General features: G+C 40.0%; 1 protein-coding gene across 12 annotated transcripts in view; it reads right to left on the bottom strand.

Annotated features, from left to right (window-relative positions):
* Positions 1-17,842, bottom strand: part of ZMIZ1 (zinc finger MIZ-type containing 1) — a 1,043,290-nt gene that overhangs the window by 83,205 nt on the left and 942,243 nt on the right. For 9 of the 12 annotated variants that reach the window (XM_033942175.1, XM_033942168.1, XM_033942171.1 and 6 more), the window contains 5 exons: positions 16,225-16,442; positions 13,757-13,955; positions 7,006-7,296; positions 2,709-2,891; positions 785-959 (listed from right to left, as the gene is read on the bottom strand). In XM_033942175.1, coding sequence (XP_033798066.1) covers positions 785-959; positions 2,709-2,891; positions 7,006-7,296; positions 13,757-13,955; positions 16,225-16,442 — 1,066 coding nt within the window. The remainder of the gene's footprint in view (positions 1-784; positions 960-2,708; positions 2,892-7,005; positions 7,297-13,756; positions 13,956-16,224; positions 16,443-17,842) is intronic. The other 3 variants (XM_033942176.1, XM_033942170.1, XM_033942167.1) reach the window with 1 other exon arrangement.

The raw sequence follows: 17,842 nt of genomic DNA on the forward strand, positions 1-17,842 counted from the left end.
TCTGCGCGTTAAAGCCCTAACGCAGCTTAGTAAAAGGAGCCCTTAATGTCTTGCTAATAAACAGGCAACATGAATTAAAGGGTCAAAAGTTTATGCAGGGCTATATACAAAATAGCACTGGGAGTTAGAATCCATTCACAGTTTTCTGATCTGAATAAAGGTTACCTTTGAAAGCTAATCAAAAAATGCAACAAGTTAGTCCAATAAAAAAAAGTATTACTTTATTTTGTTTTATTTCTTTATATTACCTTTTAAAGTGGACTAACATGGCTACTACACCATTTTACTCAGGAAATGGATACTAAAAGCAGATGTCTCCAAAGGTAAATTGCTCAGATTTTTAGCCTTGTTTTTATTCCAATAAAAACTAGAAATTCCAAAATAGTTTAGAATTTTAGGTGAAAAAAGTCTTCAGAATATAACCCAGTGTTCACAGAATTAGCTGTTCACTGTAAAATGTACTGACATTTTAATGGCTACCTTGCATACTTTGTTTTAAGTAAGATTTACAGTTGGTTACAAGGCCCCAAAAATGCAGCCATAAATGCTTGATGTTCCAATAATCACTACATCTGTGTGGTACTACATCATCAGTAGAAATCAAGCCTGAGAAAGGAATGGTGGTGGGAAGTAGGGGTTAGGGAGGAGAATCCATGGCACTAGCAGTGTACTTAGTTATCACAGGAAGCTTTGCTGCAAACAGGTATTTAGGAAAGTTTCAGTGCTTCGAAAAATGGAGTTTGGTTCAGCGCACTTGATAACAAGCTTCTTCGATGCTACTTACTTGGGGGTGGAGGCAGAGCATTCATATTTGGTTTTATGTCGGGTGGGAATGGAGGTTTGACATCCTGACTTGGTGACAGGTATGGAGGAATACTGCTTCCTGGAGTCATTGGTGGGGTGGGATTCCCTGGGACAGGTGAGTGAGGATAATTTCCCACAGGCACAGGCCTTGAAGGCTGCAAGAAATAAATTATGAAAAATTTAATTAGCAATAAGGCCCTTCAACAATTAACAGCAAAATACACTACAGTTTCAGACACTGATGACTACCAAAACAAGCAGAGTTAAAAATCTAAAACTCTAGAGTAAGTGCTCCAAAAATGGGTGAGAGGAAAACAAATTATAGTAAGTACAGAAAGTTGGCACCATGGCATCTGTTATCAACACATTATAATATGCAGCCAGTGTGGTAAGAGTAATAATTATTTTAATTAACAATCAGGTACTATTACTCTGAGTCATTAAAGGGGCAGTTCTGAATAGCCTGCTTTGTGTGTAGTGTACTCACTTAATTTTAGGTTTCCTGAGGCTGGGACACACTTTTTTGCCAGATATTTGTGTCTAAATTGGACATTGTTGGAAACAGGACACTGGGCTTAATGGATCTTTGGTCTGACACAGTATGGCACTTCTTATGTTAAGGTTAAGGTGCAGTAAGTAGAAAGCCTGTGATGTGCAATGCCTGGCATCTGTACCACATTTACAGCAGAGGGCAGACATCTACCACATAGGAACTGAACTATGCTAGCTGCCAATGCATGTAACATGAGCTGGCCTAAAGTAAAACAATAAAATGAGTTGCCATGGTGGTATAACCTGCAGCTTCCTTCACTCTCCCCCGCCCCTGCAATATTGTCCCTCCTGATCACATGGTCCCTATCCTTTCTCGGCTGAGTCTCAGGTTCAGAATGGCAGAGCTGTCCCTAGTAGTACTAATACAAGACTACTGCTGGGGTAAGATCCGCCATTTAGAACTTGCGACTCTGCCAGGGCAAGAGTGGAAGAAGACCACTTTTGCCTCATACATTAGACTACCAGTAATGGGTGGGCAAAGAACTGGGAGAGGGGTTGGGGAATCAGGTTGTGCATATGAGAAGACTATTGCTAGGGACTGGAATGGGGGATTCTTTTGTCTATGCGTTGGAGGTTTGATAGAATTGGATGGGGAAATCATTCTGGGTAGGGGATGTTATTGGGAGTGTGCCTGATTGGGGATGGTCCTTGATGAAGGTGGGAAGGATGATCAGAGAGATGTCAGAAGTTCCACGCATCTGCCCTCCTTCTTTGCCCCCTTCCATTCAGCATCAGCTCTTACACTCTCCCATCACATTTAAAGTCTTCCCACTCCCTCTCCCCTTTCCATCCAACATCTCCCTTCTCTTCTTTCCGCTCTCCCTGCTCTTATCAGCATGTCCCTCCATGGCTGCTGCTGATTCTTGTGACCAGCAGCGGCAAAACAAGGAAAAGCCTTCCCGGGGCAGCACACTGTATACATAGGGCTACCGACTCTGCCTTTGAAGAAGAAGCTACCGTCAGAGGGGGTGGTTTCAGCAGCCATGTGTACACAGAATGCAGCCCTGCAAAGGCTCTTCCTAGTTTTGCCTGTTGTTGCTGGTCACAAGAGAGGAAGGAAGGTCCTGTGACTCTTCTATGTGGCATTGCAGAACTACTGTGCAGTAGTTTGAAAAAGGGTGCATGGCTATGCAGCGTATAGGGAACAGTGGCCAGCAGCAGCATCTTCAGCTACAATGTGCTTCCCTCTGAATCGTCCTGCATATGGAGAAATGGATCCAGAAGCAATTGCCCTTTATCCCCTCAACAGAGATGTCATTGTCTACATGTATTATTGCAGGTATTCATATCATTGTTAGAAGGGTTCATTTCTCTTGTTCAGAACCCCAAGGTCTGCCACATAACGTGCTTACCTTATAATACTGTCCCATATTCACCGATGGAGGAGGATACTGCCCTGTGCTCTGCTGACCAGGCATTCGCTGGCCAGGATAGTTTGGAGATGGAAGGGGCCTCGTAGGATTGGGGGTTGGATACTGACCAGGCTGGCTAGGAAACTGGCTATTTGGACCATACTGCTGGCTTCCATAATTGGGCTATCAGAAAAGAGATAAAGAAAAACATATAGTTATTCATTAAGTGCTATGCAGTAAATAATGTCACCATTTTATTAAGGTTCATTTTCAAAACCATTATTCCTAGAAAAAAAAAAAAGTGCTTTACCCAATGAGGATAGTCTTTCTAAAAAAAACAAAAACAAAAACACCCCCAGGTAATAACATCCACTTGAGAGCAAAAAAAACACCCAATTGTTGGTAACGGGGCCCGACACGGTCCATGTTCCTCAGGGGTTCATTACCAAATGCTGTTGTTGCTGTTCAACTGCAGGAGCCCTGAGGAAGGTTAATTTGAACCAAAACACGAACCGTGTCGGGTCCCGTTACCAATAATTGGGTATTTGTTGCTTTCAAGTGGATGTTATTACCTGTTATTTGAACTTGATCTTACAATAAACGACAATTCAAGAACATTGTTTTTCCAGTCTTTTTTTATTTTTTGGGTTTCTTCGTTCCTTACTGTGGAAACCACGGGCTTCTGTTGTTTCTTTCTTTAAAAAACCCACCAAACCACCTGTCCTATATATGGATAAAATAATGCATATAATACCTCTACCTGGCTATTTTTAGTAACTGCAGTATTTGGAAATATGCATAGGTCAAGTTATTTTATTCAGAAAAAGTACATGCAAGTAAAGTTGGTAAAGATGGATGCTGATACTTTTTCCGTAAGCAATTTTCAAGTTCAAAGTTCACACGTACATTGAATACTGTTGGAAAGCCCAAAGGTAAAAATTATCTGTGGACCTTGCTGATATGTTGACAGTGTGAGAATAACTCTCAGTCACTTGATAGCTCCAACTAGACATGTCTTTTTACAGTGAATAAATTTTTATAGGTGCCTACAAGTGGGCATTTTGCCAGGGTACAACTGGTTGAGAGATTAACAGGAGTCATATAACAGTAGCAGACTTGCAGACGTATAAAATCAGAAACTTTTAAAATTATTCATTCAGTTACAAAACTCAGGGCTTGAAAAATTCATGAGAAGTTTGCACAGACCAAGAATGCTTAGGATACCTTAAAAATAATTTCATCAGAATAAAATAAAGATTGCAAATAAAACAAAGGATGTTAATTGTCCCCTAATTTTCTCTTCTGGTGTCACAGTTTTTTCCTTCATTCCTTTGGACTTTCAGTTAACCCAGAGCCAGCCTTTACTGGGCTACAGCATCATGACCTTTTCTTTTCCTCTAATCAATCAGGTTTTCTCTCAAATTTGCATGCCCTTTCCAAGCCAGAGCTCAATCACTGCAGTATCCATCCTCGGCTGAAGTTGGGTTCAAACTTTTCCGCAGAGCCTAAACATTCTGCAGCCTAATTTCAGTTATTCCAAAATACAAAGGAGATAAGTTTGAATGCGAAAAGTAGCAGACAGTCCTCATCCCTTGGCAGTATGAATTACACAGCCATCATGCATAAAGGGACTCTTCCACTAAAGTGTGGTAAAATCTGAACACTGTGGAAAAACTCTGCCAAAAGATCTTAGATTGAAAACCAGCATCTATAAATTTACAAGAAGGCTGAAAGTGTGTTTTTATTATGAAAGATATAGTTGACTGTATACTACTTTTTCTAACTTGTCCATTTGAGTTTAGATCATATGCTATATGAGGGGGAATCAGATTTTGTATGCATTAGTTTTTGTGTAATTTGATTATGAATGTATTTTATTGTGAACTGCTTTGAAAAGATATTTTTATCGGTTTATATATATCTGCGCCTAACTAGCTCTGTTGGGCGATATAGCCGGCTAGTCGGTAGCCATAAATATTCAGCAGGAGACAGCTCATTATCTCCCGCCGAATACCCGTGGTTAGGCACTAAAACACTTTTTAACTGAGTTATTAAGTGGGGGTGGGGATGGCAGCAAATCGTAATGCATGCTGTCAACAGCATGCTCCAGAACATTTTAACTTGGGCTATTAAATAGCATAAAGAAAAAAAAAAACAAAAAACAAATAAATAGAAACAAATCTCCTCCCCTGAAAATAATGCCTGCACATCCCTAATAACAAAACAGAATATGGACCTTCTTATCCATTAGGTTTTCAGTGTGGAATGATATTTGAAATATCTTTCTGCAAAAGAAATAAACAAACGATAATGCCGGTTTGACAGATGAAAAAGGGCTTTTATAATATTGCACAACTGCCCATGCGTGTAAAACATATGTACATGGAAAACATATATCTACTTTTACAGGATCTGCATGCAGGGTTTTCTAGGGATCTAGCGTGGGCAGAACCAAGGTGAATTTGCCATGGATACTTGTACAAACCAACAGTGGAGACATTCAAACATACAGGTGTGCAGATTTATTTCCAAACTTTGAGTAATTGTGCGATGGCTCTACACACACGTGTTTTGGCCTAAACGGCCTGCTTCAGGAGCCTTATTTTCAATACTCTATGACTTCCAGAGCAACTTGCATCATGGGTAAACAACCTCAAAAAGCACACTATTGAGGAGAAACTCTTTCATTCTTGATTGATTTGTGGAGATTCTTCTCCTGTCTGTCCTTCTACATCAGGGGTGTCCAACCTGGGGCCTTGTGAAGTATTTTGTGTGGCCCCAGTCGAGGGCGATGCAGTGTTTTCCTCTGCTGCCCCCGGGTGTTTATCGTCTTGCCGGCTCCCTCTTCTGTCTTGCTGCAGCATTTGTGCGGCCCCAGAAAAAAAGTTTTCGGCCAATGCGGCCCAGGGAAGCCAAAAGGTTAGACACCCCTGTTCTACATGAATACATGTACTTTATAAAACATACAATTACATGTGTGTACATTTACACCAACTTTGATGCAGGTGTAAATATATGCCTTGGAGCTAGTTCTGGGAGCCTGTTACATAAAGACACATAAGTACCTATGTTGTCTTCATAAAATACACTTAAAATAGATGCCTTTTTGGACTCCTCACATAGACATCCTGCTGTAAAATCAGGTCTCTTAATAACAACAGATACTACACATTTAGGGCTCCTTTTAGTAAGGTGAGCTAGCGTTTTTAGCGTGTGCAAACCACGCGCTGAATGAAAAATACTAACGCAAACTCTATGGAGGCGTTAACGTTTAGTGCCTGTGGCATTGTAGCATGTGCTAAGCACGCGCTAAAACCACTAGCGCACCTTAGTAAAAGGAGCCCTTAATGTATCCAAAAAAGATCTAAAATCAATACTTGGTTAGTGACTGAACATTAGCCATACATCTGACAGGTGCTCATTTGCCTGCATGGAATGAAATGTAGGGTTGCATCCATTCCCAGTGGATAAGTGGTGAAATCACTAAAACCCAATTACATGTTGGATTTACAGAAATTTCATGGCTCTTCCGAAAATAAAGACCAGACTAATAGACGTTGAACCCTGGCAAAAAAAAACAAACAAACCTTCCACCTCTGAAGTTTGACCCTGCAAAAACAGGAAAATCAGAGCTGTAGCTAAGTGGGAGAAAACTAGTCATGCAATGTGGCTACACTTCACCCAGGGGTCCTTTTACTGAGCTGCTCTAGCAAATGGGAATGACATAGGACTTCCCCGCAGGCTAAGCCCGTTTCCAGTGTGATCCGTAAAACAGGCATTTTTCCGTTTTTTTTAAATATATGGCCATGTGCTAGTGTTAGCATCAGCATGAGGCAATTAAACAAAATATTTGGAGCATTAATAACCTCTTATTTAGAAAGTTTTAAGGGCTTCCGTGCTATGGAAATGCTAACTAGTCAACTAGTGCTGTGGCAATATCAGTGTGCACCCTCTTAATAAAATAATAATTATCACGTGCAGATGGTAAAACTATCACAGAACGCTTGAGCGCATCTCGCTTGGCTATTTTTTGCTGAACTAAGAACATGTTAATGCCTAACACAGTTTAGTAAAATGACCCCTCAATGTTCTCCCCAGGACCTGCCTGGATGATTTTACTGACTACTCGGCTAACTGAGCAATTTTCCCCCTGCTCCCACCCAGCTAGCAAAAATTTCTGGGGAGAACGCTAACTTCATCTATTCTGCAGAGAGAAGGTTTTCACTCCAAACAAGAATGATCTATATCTGTTGATAAATTCAGTAAAGCGTAAAATATTTGAAGTGTCTGGACTCACCTCTCCTGAGTATTGCCTCTTAATCGTCTGGATGGGCAAAGACTGCGGCCTTGGACCTGGGTAGGTTTGCTGAGGCATCCGCTGGCCATGGGCACTGAAGGGACTCATTCCTGGAGGCCTGGGCTGATTAATACCCAAAGGTGGCCCACTCATATTGGAAGGTGTCATGCCAGCTCCCATGTTTGCTGGATTTATGCCACCAGGCATAGAGGCAGGGCCGCGAGGGCCAGGCTGGTTCATGAACTGGCTGTTGTAGGCTTGAGTTGGACCCATCTGGAAAGAGGAACACACCTTCAACGGAAGAAGAAAAAAAAAAAAAGAATAAAATGCGACATGCATTACAAATGGGAGGGGGAAAACGAGAACTGTTCATTTGGGGATTTATGTCGCATTTTCTATCATGTTCAGTTGTCTTCAGCAATATTTTTTTTTTTTTTGTAATTCAACTGGAATTCTAAAAGCAAATAGAAAGCAAACAGTTGTTTACTGTACAACATTAAACAACCTTACATATGTCAAGATATATCAAACACAATTATAAATACCTATACTCCCACTGGAAGTAACAGCATTGTAAAAAATTAATCCCTCCACAGACAGAATTTGTGCAACCTATTCACCTTTAACCTCTAGCCTTTTCTGAATTATACAAAGAATAGAGAGGGAAAAGCAGATTTGGAGGCAGGATACAAAACTACAGAAGAGGAAACTGGAAGGAGCCACCTTGAGACGCACAAACAGTTAATACATGATTTTTGGTCAGGTAAAGTTCCGCCTATGTCAACAATTTCATTGCAGCCCTGCAGCAAAATATTTATTTCTTTTTAGTATTTATATACCACTTATAGCGTAAGTGGTTTACATTCAGGTACATTTTTCCCTATCTGTCCAGGTGGGCTCACACTCTCTCTGATGTACCTGGGGCAATGGGGGGATTAAATAACTTGCCCAGGGTCACAAGGTGCAGTGTGGGATTTGAACACAATCTCAGGGTGCTGAGACTGTAGCTCTGACCACTGTGCCACACACTCCCTAACAAAAACATCTACAACACGCAAAAAATACAGCTTAGTGTTACGTACACGTATTTTGGCTTGTAACCTGACTGTGGTACAATACAATACATTCAATATAACATAACCACAGGCAAGGTAATGTTCTAATGTATTTTCATAGTGTCATATAAAAGGACCCCTCAATGTTCTCCTCAGGACCTTCTGAATGGGCAGCTACTCTTTGTATTATTTACATCATCAAGTTTCAAGTTTTATTCAAATTTTGATATACCGCCTAATTAGAATTCAAGGCGGTTTACAAAGATAAAATAGGGGAATGTAAACTAATACATAATTAAAAGAAGGAGCGACAAGTAATAATAGACAATTGTAAATCACAAACAGAACTGAAATGATAAGAAAAGGGCAGAAGTACAATATTTAAAGAGAAAGGAAGGAGCAGGGTAGAACAAAGGGGAGGGAGAACAAAACAACTGATAATAAAGCGAGATTAAAATGCATCTAAAAATGTCCTTAAAAGGACGATTATAGTCCAAAGGCATCTTTGAACAAAAATGTTTTTAAGTTAATCTTGATGGTGCTTAGGGATTTATCCTCTCTTAGGTGGATCGCAGTGGTTAAAGAAATACGTAGATTACAAAACACCGCAATAAAAATAATTACCAAAAGAAAAAAATGTGATCATGTGACTCCCCTATTAAAAGAAGCACATTGGTTGCCCGTAAATTATAGAATTACATACAAAATAGCTTTACTTACACACAGAACGTTAATGAATAAAATCCCTTCATTTTTAGAAAGACTTCTAAATCCTTTACGCTCCAACAAGACCTTTAAGATCTGAGGAGAAATCTCTCCTCTCAGTCCCCTCACTGAGATTCATTTACTCAAGGAGAGACACGATCTTCTCTGTTACGGCACCTCAAACTTGGAACTCACTTCCAATTTATATAAGGGAAGAAAAATCATTCAGTAAATTTAAGGGTCTCTTGAAAAGCAGCATTTTAGCGCGCGCTAAACCCGCGCTACGTGGCTAGAACAAACGCCAGCTCAATGCTGGCATTAGCGTCTAGCGCACGTGGCAATTTAGCGCGTGCTATTCCACGCGTTAATGCCCTAACACGGCTTAGTAAAAGAAGCCCTAAGTGTGCTACTCAAATTCTTTATAACTCAAACATCCTATAGCGGACTAAATCTCCTTTAAAGGAAAATTAACGGCCTCTTTTACAAAGCCGTGCGGCAACAGCCCCGAAACCCTTTAAATCTCTATGGGCTTCAGGGCCGTTAGCACAGCGCAGCCGCTAACGCGGCTTTGTAAAAGAGGTCGTAAGTGGGTAACTCTTTCCCAACCTATAGTTTTAACCCCTTGTTCATTTTTGTTTTTGAATTGTATTTAAATCCATCCTACTCTTGTGCCCTGTAATGTCTTAATTTTTAACAGATGTGTGATTTTTGTTTTTTGGTTTTTTTTTTTTCCTTACCCTGATTGTATCAGTATTTGTAAATTGCATTGAATTATGATATTGCGATCAAATCAAATTTTTAAATAAACTTGAAACTTGTATTAATATATTTCAATGCAGGAATTGAGAGCAAATTTGGGGTAACGGAACGAAGGGATCATTGAGGAGAGTAAAGAATTAAAAGCCTATTAATGAAATCCGGTTGACTACCGATTCTAGTTTTGAAAATTAGTAACATTATCTTGTGTACTATCGAGCGTTGATCAACAGGGGAGTGATGTGGTCAAATTTTCGTTTGTGGGCAATAATTTTTATTGATGTATTCTGAATTATATTGCTAGACTAGTAAGGAATTTTTTAAAAATGTTTTTTTTGTTAGCCTTGGGGCTCCTTTTACTAAGGTACGTTAGGGCCTTAACACGCAGAATAGCGCGCACTAAAATGCCGCAGCTAGCCGCTACCGCCTCCTCTTGGGCAGGCGGTAGTTTTTCGGGCAGCGCACGCTAATCCGGTGCGTGCGCTAAAAATGCTAGCGCACCTTTGTAAAAGGAGCCCTTGGTCTCTTTGTTTTGTTTAGTAAGTTGAGAATACATATACCTGATTCATTTGAGGAGGGCAATTAGACGTAGGTGTACGTACATCATGAGACTGTGTCATTTGTTTCAAATCTTACTGCTGCTAATGATGTTTTTTCAATATGAAACGAACAAAGTTTTTTGGATTTCCAACTATGATTTTTTTTTTTTTTACATTTTCATTCCGACTCATGCCTTACCATTTTGAGTCCTGTGATTGGTGCATAATTCACAACTACCTTATAAATGCATCTGCTAACATTATAATACAAAACCTCATCAGAATGCAGTTATGATTTGGACTGCATTATTATCAAGAGCATATGTAAATAAGACAAGATGGTAACTGCTTGCCTTATTGCCAAAGTGGTGTCTTCTGTGCATTATGAATATCAGAGTGGATAACAGATTTTTCTAAATGTTTGACTGCCCTCGTGAGGCAACACTGAAAAATAGAAGGTGCTATCTATTGACTAGATGACATTCCACTGATATCCAGAACTTCAGTTTCATAATTTAAGCAGTTGGGCAATCTTTGTGGAATTTAACTCTTTGTCACAATCACAGTAATGTGATACTGGGGAGAGTTCTTTATCATCAAAAGGAATCACCTGGGTGACCTGCAGTACCTGTTAAGTGTGGACAAGCCAGAAAGTCTTTATTTATTTATTTTTTGTGTGGTGGGGGATATTCATTATGATGTTATGGGAACAATGCCATTTGTAGTTTACATTCTTATGGAAAGAGAGTGCATTCATCTGAAAGAGTGCACAATTTGCAAAATGTTCACACCATTTATAAACAGTGGGCACTCTTTCACACATCAAATAATGCACATTTTAATTGTTGTAGCTCTTTATAATGTAGAGAATTTTTTTGTGTTGATGGATCAGTGTTTTTAACTGTGATTTTATTATAGGTGTTTTTCAGTAATTCATGAATACCAATACAAAATGTACACAACTAAAATACAATAAATAAAATGAAAAGACAATATGGGAGAAGCAACATATAATAGGAGAGAGCGAAGAGAATACAAACTGTGGCACAAAGAAGTTAGAAACATAGAAACATGATGGCAGATAAAGGCCAAATGGCCCATCTAGTCTGCCCCTCCCCAGTAACCATTATCTCTTTCTCTCTCTGGAATAGATGAGGGAAGGGAGAGAAACCATTAAAGCAATTTTTTTAACGATATCCAGCAAAAAAAAATGGAAACATTGCACAATTAGATGTGCACTTCTGGTGGAACTTCCTGTGTTTGATATATAAATATGAATATATTGCAGCAGAGAAGTCTGGGCATTTTGATAAATTTTTGAAAATACGGTTGCCCAGTTGGAACAATATGGATGCTATGGGTTGATATACCCCCCTTTATAAAACCATAGTGTGCCGGTTAACAGCTCTGATGCTCAAAGAATTCCTATGAGCATCAGAGCTGTTACCGCCGTGGCTGGCGCTAAAAACCACGCTACAGTTTTGTAAACATGGGGGATACTTACATATGTATATCTACAATTTATTTTAAAAGCTTTGTTGGGGGGGTGTAAGGGGGGTTTGGGTATGGTATACCCTGTCGTGCCTTCTGTTATCAAGCCTCTTTTATAAGATGTTTGAGCTTTGTTTTCCATGGTTGAAAATGTTTAAAATCAATACAAATTTCTGAACAACAAAAAGATATCCAGCAAAGAAAGGTTTCAAGTAAATGAAGTACATATCTTTCAAATGATGTTTGGTCAAATGCTGGCACTTGGGATTTTTGGATTAAGCACATTATATAATGTCACAAGCTCTTTGACTGGGTCAGTGTATCAATGTCTAGTTTTGCAAAGGCAAAGTATAAAAGCTTTTTCTCATTAACTACATACAAGCCAAATTATTACAGAATTTTTTTTTTTTTTTACATTTAAAACATTTGATGTGTCTATCCACCATAAAAAGGACTTTGCACAAGGATTTGTTTTGTTGGTCCAAAGACATGCATATTTGAGGATCAATTAAAGGATAGGAGTTCTCTTTTTACAAATTTGTTGAAATTGCTATTCATCTTTCCATTTTTGGATTGAATTTTTGGATTCAGTTAATTGATGTCACAATTTTTGATCTGCAGGATGGAGATGATGGAAGCAGGATTGAGAATTTATATAATGAAGGGAAGAGAACAAGGGCAGAAAAGAAGTGGTGGGGACAGGAATGTAGGAGATGTGTGTTAGGGAAAAAATAGAGGGAAGGACAATATTTAGAGAATTCAGGGAAACAGTGTTTACATATCGTATATACTCAAATATAAACCGGGATTTTTGGGCCAAAAAATTGGCCCAAAAATGGGGTCCCGATTTATATTTGGGCCAATGCCCCCTCCCAGAATTTTTTTGACCGCCACTAGGCTCTACTCCCCTCCTCCTTCTTGCCCTGCCGATCCCTGGTGGAGGTGCAGCAGGAGCAAGCTTTCCGAACTCCTGCCCCTCTGCTAACCGGCTGTGCGGATCCAGCTTCTTGAGCGTGATTTGGTGCTGCTGCTCGGCGCTGAGCGGCTTCCTTACTGGCTCCCACAAATTCTCACGAAAATTCATGGGAGCTAGTAAGGAAGCCGCTCAGTGCCGAGAAGTAGTGCCAAATCGCGCTGCTGCTCATGCCACTCAGTTGAAGAAACTGGATCCACGCAGCCAGATAGCAGCGGGGCAGGAGTTTGGAAATCTTGCTCCTGCCTGCTGCACCTCTACCAGGGACTGGCATAGGACCCGTTGCACCTCTACCGGGGATCAGCACAGGTATGAAGATAGGGCAGGGGGGGGGGGGAGAACAGAGGGCAGAGCCTGGGAGGGCGAGTGCAGAGTCTGACAGGGGAAGGAAGGAAGGGTGCTGGGTGCAGAGCCTGACATAGGAGGGGAGGAAGGAAGGGTGCTGGGTGCAGAGCCTGACATAGGAGGGGAGGAAGGAAGGGTGCTGGGTGCAGTGCCTGACAGGGGAGGGATGGAGGGAAGGGTGCTGGGTGCAGAGCTTGGCAGGGAGGGGGCTGAGGGCAGAGCCTGACAGGGCAGGACACTTGAATATTAAGCCGCCCAACTTATATTTGAGTCAACCATTTTTTCCTCCTTTTTGGGGGAAAAGGGGGCTCGACTTATATTTTGATCGACTTATAATTGAGTATATACGGTAAATGATAAGTTGTAATACCAAGACTGGAACAGTGAGCAAAGATTGAAGAATGGACAAGGTACTAGAGGGAAGAAGAATAGAAGAGACTTATGTGGGTGAAAAAAAGAGACTGAAGGAGTGAAAAAAAAATGACACTTTGGGAGAGCAGAGACAGGTTAGAGTCAATAATGAAAATAAACTTTGAAGAGAGCAAGGAAACAAGGTAATAAGAAAAAAAAACATTTAACAAAGAAATTTCAAAGACACATATAGATAAGGTTTGATAATATTTTTACTTATGAATATCTTTGAAAATGGAAAGATTTTTTAAAAAATAGCTTATCTATCTATGTCTTGAATGATCTGTGCAAGTGTACCACACATTTTTTCTAAGTTTTTCAGGAAACCAGGGGCTTTAAGAGAGTACAAGTACCATAAGGTTTCACCACATAGTTCATAATTGAGAAAATAACTTATTACCACTGTGTAACTTTTAATCCTTCCAAGGTAGAATGTAGCCAACTAGCTAGATTAAGGGATATAACCTTTTCCTTACCGGACCATACTGGTTCATGTCCTTGTTCTGTGTTTCTTGCAGGGCTGCCACAGTGGCAGTAGCTGTAGCTGTGGCTGTGGCAGCTGCTGCAGCCACCGCAGCAGCTGCAGCCGCTGCAGCTGGCTGTGTAAAGTCTGTGGGCGGTCTTGTATGTGGAGGAATACCCATACCCGCTGGGTTATTTGGACCACCAGGATAGCTATTGGAAAGTTACAAAAAAAGAAAAGGTACAATTAAGAAAATGTCATTTTAGCTCTTATTTTCAAAATATATTTTTCTATGGGCAAAAAAAGAAGGCACTCTTTTAGAAATTAAGGCCAGTTTGAGTACTTACATAGCAAACATCATATACTTTTACCAATTTTTGGACCTCAATGCACCCTTTAAGAAGGAAGGCACAAGCAAGCTGAGATAGTGTAGGGAGATTTTTTTTTTTTTTGGGGGGGGGGGGGGTAAAGCTTGGTTTCAGAAGGCATTAGTGATATAGGCATTTTAGGGGACAGTGGGTAAGGAGAAGCCTAGACGAGATGGGTGTAAATGATAGAAACAGAGAAGTTAGGAAAGGAAGGGGTGTAGCGTGGTGGAGTAGAGTGAGTGGGAATTAGGAAGGGAAGGGGTGTAGCATGGTGGAGTAGTGGGTGGAGATTAGGAAAAGAAGGGGTGTAGCATGGTGGAGTAGAGTGGGTAGGGATTAGGAAAGGAAGGGGGTATAGCGTGGTGGAGTAGAGTGGGTGGGGAGTAGATGAAATTTAATGTGGACAAATGCAAAGTGATGCATGTTAGGAAGAATAACCCAAATCATAGTTACGAGATGCTAAGATCCACTTTGGGGGTCAGCACCCAAGAAAAAGATTTGGGTGTCATTGTAGACAATACGCTGAAACCTTCCACCCAATGTACAGTGGCAACCAAAAAAGCAAAAAAGATGCTAGGAATTACTAGAAAAGTGATGGTAAACACAACTAAGAATATTACAATGCTTCTGTATCATTCCATAGTGCAACTCATATTGAGTATTGTGTTCAGTTCTGCTTATGATTCAAAGAAGAGTGATTAAAATGATAAAGGGGATGGACATCCTCTCGTATGAGGAAAGACTAAAGAGGTTAAGGCTCTTCAGCTTGGAAAAGACAGCTGAGGGGAGATATGATTGAAATCTATAAAATTCTGAGTGGTGTAGTACACCTGAATGGTGTAAAATCAATAGGAGGAAATATTTTTTTCACAGAGAATAGTTACGCTCTGGAACGCAGTACTAGAGGATGTGGTAAGTTCGGTTAATGTAGCTGGATAAAAAAAAAAAGGGTCTGGTCAAGCTCCTGGAGGAAAACTTCATAGTCTGCTATTGAGACAGACATGGGGAAAGCAACTGCATGCCCTAGATTGGTAGCATGAAATGTTGCAACAATTTGGGTTTTTGCCAGGTAATTGTGACTTGGATTGGCCACCATGAAGATGGGATACTAGGCTAGATGGACCATTGGTCTGGCCCAGTAAGGCTATTCTTATGTACACACATTTCTACAATGGGTTCTGCATTAGCTCAGAAGCACAGACCGAATTTTAAAAAGTTCTCCTTTTGGCTAGTGCTTCATACAAGGCATGAAGAGATTAAGTTCCTTCAATCCTCTATTTTTCTGCATCCAAATGTTGAAAAAAAGCCTTTGGTAGCTTTGAATATTAGCTACCTCCACTGAAACATGCAGTTTTCTGAAATCAAGGACCCATATGATGTTGCTCTTTGTTTCTAGGTAGAATCTTTCAAAATTGCTTCTTTCTCTGTAATTGCCAACAAATACACATGTATCTTTGGTGTCAGGTCAAAAGCCCGCCGGGACAAAGGCGTGAGCAGACAACTGAGCACAGCGTGGAGGCGCGCGCCGAAGAAAATTACTGTTTTTAGGGCTCCAACGGGGGGGGCATGGGGGGAACCCCCCCACTTTACTTAATACAAATTGTGCCGCGTTGTGGGGTTGTAACCCCCCAATTTTTACTGAAAACTTCACTTTTTCCCTGTTTTTAGGGAAAAAGTTAAGTTTACAGTAAAATGTGGGGGGTTACAACCCCCCTAACCCCCCACAACGCCGACGCGATTTGTAGTAAGTAAACTGAGGGTGCTCCCCAACAAAAACCCCCGTCGGAGCCCCTAAAAACAGTAATTTTCTTCGGCGCGCGCCTCCGTCTTGCGCTCAGTTGTCGGCGCGCGCTTTTGTCTTCCGCGTTGTTGTCTATGAACCGTATCTTTTAGCATCCTTCTAAGTATTTTACAAAAGATTCAGCTTTTGGCAGCATCTTGTATAAAATACTGATGAAATTGTGAATGTTCCTATATGGATTTTCCAATTTCTTCATCAATGATTTATGCAAAACGGGCCTTAAAATTTCCAATATTGAAATTGTGATGTTCTAAAACTTTGATTTTCAATTTATCATGTTTTATTCAAATAAATTTAACAGTTCTCTCTAACCTGCCACCAAATCCGCCACTTCCAGGGTAGTTGGGCCGTCCGTACATTCCCTGTTGCATATACGGCTGATTCGAACTGGTTTTTGTCGAGAACTGCTGCTGCTGCGCAGCAAACTGAGGTGAGTTGATGCCCGGATTGCTAGTATTCATCCCCGATGCCATAGGGTTTCCTGATGGGTTCATAGGGTTGTTGGCATTTACCATAGGGTTCCCCAACACCTGGTGAGAGAATTAAGAAAGTAGAAATTTAGCAAAGAAAAGACTTGGGAGCCAATTCGCTTTCTGAAAAATAACACTGCATAATGGCACCAGATCTATCCCTCAGGTGAAAAGTAGCAGTCTGCACTCTGCATCTGATTCAAAATTAGTCCCCTCCCCCTTTTTTTAAGAAGAAAAAAAATGGGAAATGCTATGATTCAGCTTTCACTGTTTCTGTCACACTTATTCAAAATGCCGCCATTAAACTTATAACTAAAACTAGAAAATTCGACCATGTAACTCCTCTTCTTAGGAAAGCGCATTGGCTACCTATAGCTCACCGGATAACATACAAATTATGCATACTTACTTTTAAATCCCTATGTTATAAAACTCCAGCATTCATATATAAATTATTAATCCCGTATATTCCAAATAGAACGCTGAGATCCAATGAACAAAATCTACTGACGATCCCATCTCTTAGGGTTGTTAATACGAGACGGCAGTTCATTTTTTCAGTCACTGCGCCTCAGTCTTGGAATTCTCTCCCTATTTACTTAAGGGAAGAACGTAATCTGGAGAAATTTAAGAGTAATCTAAAAACTTTTCTTTTTAAGGATGCTTTTGATAATTAGTTAACAATCTGCTGGTTAAAAATTCTTATTTTATTGTTTTTTTTTTTGTTCTCCCTGCCTTTCGTTTTTACCCTGATTGTCTTACTTTTCTTTAAGGAATTTGTATTTCAACCTCTGTTTTCCTTGTGTTTACTGTTTGTTAAGTATGTCTTTTAGTCTGTTTGGATGTAAAATTGTTAACGTACTGTATTGTTTCCCAAAGATTGTAATTTTTTTTTAAATGTTCATCGCTTAGAAATGTGATTAAGCGATTAATCAAAGATTTTATTAAACTTGAAACTTCTATGTGCAATGGAAGTTCATTTCCTCTTTACTGTCATACGTTTCTGCTAAACTCAAATGGAAGAGTGAAAACTGGAGAGTTATTCTTCGTTTCAGGTAGTGTTTCTCTCTGGGTATCCATCTGCATGTACTCTATAGAAGATATGAGGGACGTGAGTAGCTAGATGACTGAGGAAGTAAGAAGGAGGATGCTGTTACTGATTGATGTATAATGCCAATAAGAAAACAGCCCCAGATTGAGCTTGGGTTGCCTAATGTGGAGTGTTTTTTTTTTTTTTTTAAAGTAATAGAAAGAGCTATAAGTAAAATCGAGCAAGTAATCTTTTACCCATCCTTCTGTTTCAATATGCTACCCTGTTTGATTTACTTTATAAATTGTATTTAATCCATTTTATTTTTTCCTTGTGTTTGGCTGGTACATAGTTGTGTAAATCAGTTGTCTGAGTAATGTGTTATTCTTATTATGTTACCCCAATTTTAATAGGTTTTGTCAATCGCACT

Source organism: Geotrypetes seraphini, chromosome 4 (genome assembly GCF_902459505.1).
Source record: "Geotrypetes seraphini chromosome 4, aGeoSer1.1, whole genome shotgun sequence".
In the NCBI taxonomy this organism is placed as follows: domain Eukaryota; kingdom Metazoa; phylum Chordata; class Amphibia; order Gymnophiona; family Dermophiidae; genus Geotrypetes; species Geotrypetes seraphini.